Here is an 8,985-nt window from a genome sequence, read left to right on the forward strand (position 1 = left end):
ACTAATTTTTTAGAAAATTTATTTAACTATATAAAATAACTAAATAACTGATTACATCAATTACCTACATCGAGCTATTCAAACCTAGTTGTAATGAGATTCAAGGAAGCATCTTGAAAAGAATGGGGTGATGTTTGATCTCGTCTTACTTGTTTATGAGCAAAATAAACAATAATTTTACAATTATAGTGAGAGTTTAAAATAATCACCCTAAAACCAATAATTGAACCCAATTTTAATAATTAATAAAACAACACTCTTTTGAAATTGCATTGCTTCCTTGAGTAAAGAATTTGTTCATTATTTAATTTTTTACATTATTTTTTTCTTGAACCCTTTATTTATTAATACTTTGAAATTGATTTGAGGGAGGATTTTGTAACTCCACTCATCCTTCTTCATCTTTCAATTTGAACAAAGTAGTTAGTACTTTATTCCTCCTTAATTGTAGTTGTTCTATATAGCAAGTCTCCCCAAGTGCATTATCATAGCTCATTGCCTACACTCCATTTATTCCTCTTCACTACTACAACCAATTCCCTAAGCTAGTATTTAACATTTGAGTTACTTTATAGTTTTTATTATTGTTTATCTCTATCAAAATTCTACTAGCCTTATATTCAACATTCTAACAATATTCTTTTCTTACCATTTTAAATCATTATCTTTTCAGTTTTTCCTTATTTTAATTTTTTTAAATAAAAAATTAATTGTTGAAATTAGATTATATAAATTTAATGTTTTCTCTTAAAAATGTCTCCAGTGTGCTAGCATCTATAGTTCTACTTTAATTTATTCTTATTTTTGCAAAATTATGTTGTAACTTGAGATTTTATTTATTTCTATGTAATTTAGTATTTATTTTCATCAATGTTATTGATTATTAAAATTTATTATTAGCCAAGTACTTATATTAGTTTATTTATTATTAGTTTCATTTGTATTTTATAATTTATTCTATGTAATCAATATAATTTATAATTTTGATACACCACACACAATAAAAACTAACTAAAGAAGATTATGAATGTCTCCTCATAGATGGATGGAACATATTGTGTCAACCCATTTAATTATTAAAAAATTTGAAAACTAATCAAATACTTAGACCTCTCTACATAATTTCTCCATAAATATCATTTTAAACCTTCAATATGTAGCTTATATCTTATAATGTTGCTGAGCATCATATTGGAAAAAATATCTTTACAACTATAACTCACTATTTAAACATGAAATGCATTGAAAAAAACATGCCTATAGATATAAAGGTTTTTTTCATGCTATCCAAAATGCACATGTACTCTTGTAAGTTTTCATACACAACTATTACTTAACTTGATTAATTAAGTGGTTATTATCCAACATGAAGAAAAATTAGTGAATTAAAAATATTATATGAAAATGACATTTTAGATGAAAATAAGTATAATAATAAGTTTGTAAAGTTACATATTTAATAAAACTACCAATAAATATTTCTTAATCAAATAGGGTCATTTTAAGAGTTCTCATGGCAGTATTTTTCCTACATACCTATTAGATGTAGATCTTGATTCTTGTTTCTAAGATATTGAACTAAATTTGGTGACTTTCTCTAGCATGAGTCAATGGATTCATATCTTCCCTTTTTCTATAGTATGTTCATTTTCATTTTTTTTCTAAATAATGTTTGGTAAACTTTTTAACATGGCCGGTGATGTTGGCATGACACGCTCTCCAATTCCACATGAAACACTTTTGATCTAGAGTTATGAACCTATGAGACCACAAATGAGGGACCTCATCCCCACACTTCACTTGTTCAAACTCGTGAGCATAATGGACCAGTGAACATACAAGACCTATGAGCATAGTGGCCCAACAGGGGTTTGAACCTTGGTGGTCACTTCACCAATGCAATGTTTTAACTGTGACACTAAACGTATGAAGACATAATAAGCTCATTTTAATGCATATAGTATCAGGAAATTAGTTATTGTACACAAGAAAAGGGAGTTAGCTTAAGTGTACCAATGAGATATTAGTTCATGAGATTCAATCAAACCATATAAACATAAATATACAAAAAATCTCTCAAGGGCATCCCATTGTCCTCTATGTCCAAGGACCTATTGAATCTGCAAGATTAGTGCTCTCAAATTGTGCACAAGATTCAATTAGATGACAACCTAGAGAATGAGATTACTAAATGATGTGCAATTTAGTGTAAATGAGAGCTAAATACAAGATATACAAGCTAATATGGAGCGAAGATGAAGATATAAGCATGATATAAACAATATCTTAAGATAAAAAGAATGCTAAATAAGATAAGCTAAGATAAATTGATGCATAAGATAGATGAATATGAGCATTACTATGATGAAAAAATAAGAGATAAGAGAGATGTTTACATGTTGGGAATGACTCTATTTATAGAATTTCCAAGGCCAAGAGTGAGATGGCAAGGAATCAAGGGTTGAGATTCAATCTACCAAATTGGATGGTGAGGATGCAAAGATCATTTATGAGGTAAGGCCAAGTAGATGGAGGTTGAGATGGATTGATCATATTTATTGCTAAATATGGGCTCAAAAGCAACTTTTAGTAAATAAGCATGGAGCAAGAAAGGTCCAAGTACCCAAATGTAAGATTGAAGTACCTAAGATGTATGGAGCAAGGAAGGTCTAGTTACCCATGGTGTAGATCCAAGCACCTAGATGTATGGTGCAAGTACCCATGTGATGTGAGGATATTTGACCAATTTAATTTGCAAAATAGCTATTCTGACTTGTCACATGCTAATGTATCTAGTGAGGTGGAAAAGGGGATGAAGATATGGATTTGTAAGAGAATGCAAGTGGGTTGGAATAAATAGGATTTTAGAATAATTTTGGGAAAATAAATATATAATTAAATTGGGGAATTCAACTATATAATAGAGGAATATTTAAATAACCTCTACATCAAATTAATTATTCAAGCCAGATTTATGTGTATACAATTATATATCTTAATTTCATAAAGAATTTTTCAAACTTGATCTGCAATGCAAACATTTTAATTCATTTTCAATGAAGAGATAATGGTTCCTGCATTAAAAAAATATTTTTTATTTTAATTACATTTATGGTGATCTTACAATAGTTGTTATTTGGAAAAAAAATTCATCAAAATTATTTCAAATGATCAATATTATTCTTTTGTAATGAATTTTTTAATATTTTTTTATAGAGTGGCATTAATCCATGTCACGCAACTTTCACTATTTTTGATGATTTATTGAAATTATATTATTACTTCAATTTCTATTATGAAAATATCTTTTAGTAATATTTTATAAATTATGAATATTTAAATTATTACTAACAAAAAAAATTAGACCTATATTATGTTGTAGCACATTTCCTTGAGTATATATATCAAAATTATTATTTTATATTGAGAGAAAGACATACATGTGAACTCTAATATTTTTTTAATATTTTTACTTAATGAAGCTTGTCATTTTTTCTAATGCCTTAAATAGAGATTATTGTCTTCCTATAATGGAAATAAGTCCTTATAAAATTTAATAAATACATAAGAATAAATAAAACATAATATATATTATAAATTTTATAAATTTAATAGTAAAGGCTATACATTTAAAACATAACATTTCTAAATATTTATTTGATTTTTCAACAAATAAAATGTTTATTTAGTACTTTGATAGGTGTGGAGGAGATTCTATTAGGAATCTGATTTAATCCTAAGTGATTATATTCAAGAAATTTTTATTTAACCCACTTCAATTAACTTCTTTTAGATAGAAGCCCTCTAGAATTAAATAATTTTTTTTTCTATATTGATAATTTTAAACAAAAATAAAGATATCCAAAAATTGAAACTTATTATTGCCAATTTTTCGCTAAAAAAATTGAAATACTAAAACATACAAATTCACATTCTCTTTCAAATATAAAAATATTAAACATTATGTTTTCCAAATTTTCTTAACTTTAAAAAATATAACACTCTAAATATTTCTTCTACATAGGATGAAGTTCGTATATAACATTAATTTCCTTTTTTCATCAAAATGGAAATCTATAAGTTCCAAGGTAGAATGAGCTCTAAGATTAAATAATTTAATGACCAATGAAAGGCATCAACCAATCAACTATATGGTAGGCATAAAAATTTACCAACTCAATTTGATCAAAAGGGGTCTTAGCCACACTCGATGAACCCTAATAGTTGTCATGAGTTAATATGTAATAATTTAGCTCATTTCTCGATAGTTTGGAGTAAGACATGAATTAGCTACTAACTCATGTAATTTGAGTATATTAAATAATTGCATATCATAATTTATTTAATCAATTATTACTTCTAGTATGAAAAATAAATGATTGTATAAATATACGTGAATATCACATGGGAAGTAAAAGTAAACAAGTAGTGAAAATAAATTAAATGGCACCTAAAACCAATTTAGGTGTTGAATAATAATTACTAAGTTTGATGTGTACATTAGGGGGTCTAAAGATAAAAGTGGCCTAACATAAAATATGTTTTCCTCAACTAAACCTCGCTAATTACAATTATTCTCATCAGCATTCACTCTCAAGTACACACCATCATCTTTCCAAACTAAGATCTTGAACAATGTAAAAGATACAATGTTTAATTGTGGATCTCTAATAAGAATAAAATCAATACAATTGAATATTATCAATCATCTAGAACTATTATAGAGCTCTATTATATATCCATAATGTATAACTACATATTCTAACTAACAATAGAAATAATTAGTATGATAGCAAGTTATGAATGCGTGCAATAATATCGTGATCAATAGATAAAATATAAGAATACAAATATTGAAACTACATTTTATTTGATCAATAAATTTGTAAGGAGACATATATTTATAACATTGAATTAATCCATATTAGAAAATATTCAACAATCATAAAATATAAATGATACTCATGATGGGGGAGATTCGCCATCATTAAAATCACATATTAGGGCAATAAATATGACCTATGAAAAATGGAAAGATTTATTAAAGTAAGTGTCAAAATAGAGTAAAAGCAAGCCAATACAAAATGAAGAAAACTAACTCTAGGGTTGGAAATTATTAGGGTGTTTAATATATGTCTTTTGTATGGAAAATTGAAAAAGGACAAGATAGTGTATTGATATTCATAAAAGGGGTGATCTTTCCATATCATCATCATTTTTTATCCATCATGTATGAGGATAAAGAGGGATCCGTAAAGTTTTAGATTTAAAGTAATAAATAAATTCAAAAAATTAGATAAAAAGAATCAACAATGTGTACACCTAGTGTTGAACTCTAAGTGGTGGAAGGTTATATATTTACTGAATGGTAGAGAAATAAAAGAATGTCTCCAATTATTTTATGCCAGAATGAATGATATAACAATTAATTGAACTCCTTCATGTTGTTGTTGGTCCTTTGGCACCTTTTGGCGCTCTTTCAAATTCTGGTCCCATCTTGTCCATGGTTCCTAACTCTCTATCTATAGACTATTAGGTTACCCTTTTAGGCTTGGTAGCCTGCTTGTCAAACTCATTTGTTGCCTTTGATGGCTCTTCCGACACTACTCCTTTTGAATTTTGAGATATTAATGTTTCTTCTTGGACTATTGTTCGCGACAATAAGGAGTCAATCCTTGTCAACCTGAAAAACTCAAATTGTCCTATTTGGGCTACTCTTGAGTCCTAACTCTAATAGGAATAACTCTTTAATTTTCTATGTCTTTTGATAATATTGCACCAATAAGTGTTTTCAATAAATCAAAATAAACAATCACATGTACAATTAATCCATAAAGATAACGTTGTGATTCTGTCTTGAAGAACTTTGACAAAATAGAAACCCATCAATCACGACTTTCTATTGAAAAGATTTTAGTCTAAAACTCTAGATTCGCATACCTATATAAAATAACACATATAGAATCTTACATATAAAAATCCTACATAGATAAACCAAAATAGATATTAATCATTCATTAATGACATGTAATAAAGTCACATAAAAAGTGCATGCATATAAAGTCACATAAAAAGTGCATGCATATAAAGGTGGTAAAAGTGCATGCACTTTTCTTGTTGTCCACCCTAGATGTTGACTATTACTTGTTATGAACATGGCAAGATAGATATGACCGTTGATCTTTATCTTGATAAGGAAAGTGTTTCTGTTTTGATAAAAAAGAAAAATGTTAACGGGGGAATCTTGGACATTCCAGCTTAGCTTGGCTGTTTTCGTCGTGCACACGCAAACAAAAACGACTTAAAGACGACTGTATTATATGGCCCTCCGGGAAGAAAAGGGGCACAAAACCTGGTTAATTATTTAAGATTCATTTATCAGGTTTGGAAATACGCGTAGTGGCCCACATAAATGTTACATATCAGGAGGGTGGTGAGTTGTCCAAATTGGAGCCTCCAAGAAGAAGAAGAAGCTGGAAATGGAAAAGCCTTCACTCAAAATGTCCATTTTGTACGTAGTTCCTCTTAAACCCTAAACTAAAAATGACTTTTTTTGTATGTAATTTTTCTTAAACCCTACGCTGAAAATGCCCAGTTTGTATGGAATTCCTCTTCCCGACCGAAGAAAATTGAATGTCGGAATCGCACCGAACATCCCCTGTCCTGAGTAAGCTAAGCCTATCGCTTAACATTCCCTCGTACCACTGAATGGCAGTGGCCCTTCTTTCTTTACCCCCTGTCAGATGCGAAATATTAGGAAAGTTGGCCACCCTCGCATTCGTCTTCCCTGCAGCTGCGACCTTAGCATTTACAAATTCTCTTCGTATGCTGCCACCCGTCTACTTCTCTTTGACTTTCAAAAAGTTCCATTTTAACTATTAAATGCATTCCCCCACTACCCACCTGGATCTTTCACACGGATTCATTAATTCCTTTGTACCCTTGCCCATGTGAGATATTTTCTGCTTCTCTCTCTGAGCTTCTCAGTGGGTTTTTCCCTTTAGTTTTGTCCTTTATGGCGTATTAATGGGCTTTGTCTAGGGTTTTCATTGTCAATAAATTGTGGTAGCAGAGCAGCGGAGCAGAGTAGAAGAAGCTTGGTATTCTGAGCACTGGGAGTTCATCTCCATCAGTGTGCGTGTTTGCAGTGTCAGGCAAAGAAACGTGGATAAATTGTATCTGTTCAGAGGTGGGTTCAGGTTTAGTCAGGATGACTTCCAACAGGCATTGGCCAAATCTCTTCAAATCGAAGCCCTCAACTTCTCAACATCAATGGCATCAAATGACCACCTCTTCAAACATCTCCGGCCCAAACTTGTCCTCTAAAGAAGGTAAGAAACCATTCTTCTCTTCCTTTCTGTTCTCTTCTGTCTCCCTTCTTTTTTTTTTCAAAAATGTGATTAATTTTATCAGATTTTAACAATCTTAGTGTATCGTTTAGCTGCTTTTGAATTCGATTGTGTATGTTTTTCATCAACTTACAACTCTACATCTTTTTTATCATGAAGATGATCCGAAACATTAATGACAAAAATACACAATCGAATCCAGCTAGTGACTTCAAAGATGGAATTTGAGAATATGTATCCTGAATGGTATGTTTTTGATTAACGAATTTTGAAGCAGGAACATCGTCAAGGGAGGAAGAGAGAGAGAGGGAGAAGGAGAAGGAGAAAGAGAGGAACCCAGACCCAAAACTCAGATGGAATCCTAAGCCAGAACAGATTCGAATTCTTGAGAGCATATTCAATTCTGGTATGGTGAATCCTCCGAGAGAAGAGATACAGAAGATCAGGATGCAACTTGAAGAATATGGCCAAGTGGGAGATGCCAGTGTTTTCTACTGGTTTCACAACAGAACATCCCGAACCAAGCAAAAACAACGCCATCTTCAGGCTTCTGCTGAAAAATCCTCTAAATCCTCTGCCACTGGGCAAAGATGTTTTGACCAATATGGTGTTACCCTTCCCAATAACAATACAAGCTCTTTCATTGGAGAACTGCCTTCCTCTCTGCTGCCTTGTTCTGCCTCATTTCCAATGCAATACTTGGGTTATCAGCAGACTGAGGGAATTAATACTGCGCAATACCTCAGAATCAACAGACCTATTCTTCATTTCTACACAATGAAGGACAAGCTTATCCTCCATATGTGGATCACCATGCAGGTGCTGAGACCTTTAAACCCCACCAAAATCTCTTATCACCGCCTCTGAATGACTTATTTATCTAGAGTGAGCAGCTCGAATGCTTCTTCATTCACCGTTTTTATCAATGATATTCCAATCGATGTTCCAATGGGTCCTATCAATGTGAAGGCCCTCTTCGGTCCAAATGCTGTTCTGTTTCATTCCTACGGCCAACCAGTAATAATGGATGAACAGGGATTCACTTTGCAAGCTCTGCAACAAGGAGCTATGTATTACTTGGTATGTCTGTAGCCCTTTGTCTCATCTATTTCTACTTAAAAACTGGTAAAAACAGATGAAACATAGATCAGGCCACATATAAATTGTTTTTATATATTTTTGCAGATGCAAATATGAATTGGTCGATCGGCTCCCTAGAATAGTGTTCTCTTGTCTATGGCAGACATATATTATTCCAGTTATATATACAGTGCTTAGAAAGTTTATCATGGTCAACTTAGTATTATGGTGATTATATAGCGCATTAGAGCCTTATTATCAGTCTTTTAATAGACAATGGCAGCCTCAGCTTGGGCTGACTTATAGAATCCTAGTATGTGGTGTTTTGATTCTATAGCATAACCACATATATCTAATGAGTAATTGCACATTGTAATAAGCAGTATACTCTTGGTTTATTTTTTATTCTACAGAAGACATTGTGTCATTGTTTCAAGATTGGAACATGGTTTATTTCCAGTTGTTTGTTTCAACACTACAATGGAAGAACAGTTCATTGTTTTCATCATTAATGGGATATATGCATTGCGTGGTGATGGTCGATAAGAATAATAAC

General features: G+C 31.3%; 1 protein-coding gene across 1 annotated transcript; it reads left to right on the forward strand.

The window, feature by feature from the left end:
• The first annotated feature begins 7,056 nt into the window (after positions 1 to 7,056).
• On the forward strand, positions 7,057 to 8,707 carry LOC131074081 (WUSCHEL-related homeobox 8-like). The gene is made up of 4 exons (XM_059218930.1): positions 7,057 to 7,331; positions 7,627 to 8,152; positions 8,234 to 8,429; positions 8,535 to 8,707. The coding sequence occupies exons 1-4, from the start codon at positions 7,211 to 7,213 to the stop codon at positions 8,544 to 8,546; spliced, it is 855 nt and encodes a 284-aa protein (XP_059074913.1). The 5' UTR covers positions 7,057 to 7,210; the 3' UTR covers positions 8,547 to 8,707.
• Positions 8,708 to 8,985: the final 278 nt, after the last annotated feature.

The sequence above is a fragment of the Cryptomeria japonica genome, chromosome 4, assembly GCF_030272615.1.
Source record: "Cryptomeria japonica chromosome 4, Sugi_1.0, whole genome shotgun sequence".
NCBI classification, from domain to species: domain Eukaryota; kingdom Viridiplantae; phylum Streptophyta; class Pinopsida; order Cupressales; family Cupressaceae; genus Cryptomeria; species Cryptomeria japonica.

Excerpts from the sequence above, each read along its gene's own strand:
- LOC131074081 (XM_059218930.1), top strand. The coding sequence starts at position 7,211 with ATGACTTCCAACAGGCATTGGCCAAATCTCTTCAAATCGAAGCCCTCA. Across the intron at positions 7,332-7,626 it reads AAACTTGTCCTCTAAAGAAG|GAACATCGTCAAGGGAGGAA; the intron begins GTAAGAAACCAT and ends ATTTTGAAGCAG. Across the intron at positions 8,153-8,233 it reads GACAAGCTTATCCTCCATAT|AGTGAGCAGCTCGAATGCTT; the intron begins GTGGATCACCAT and ends TTATTTATCTAG.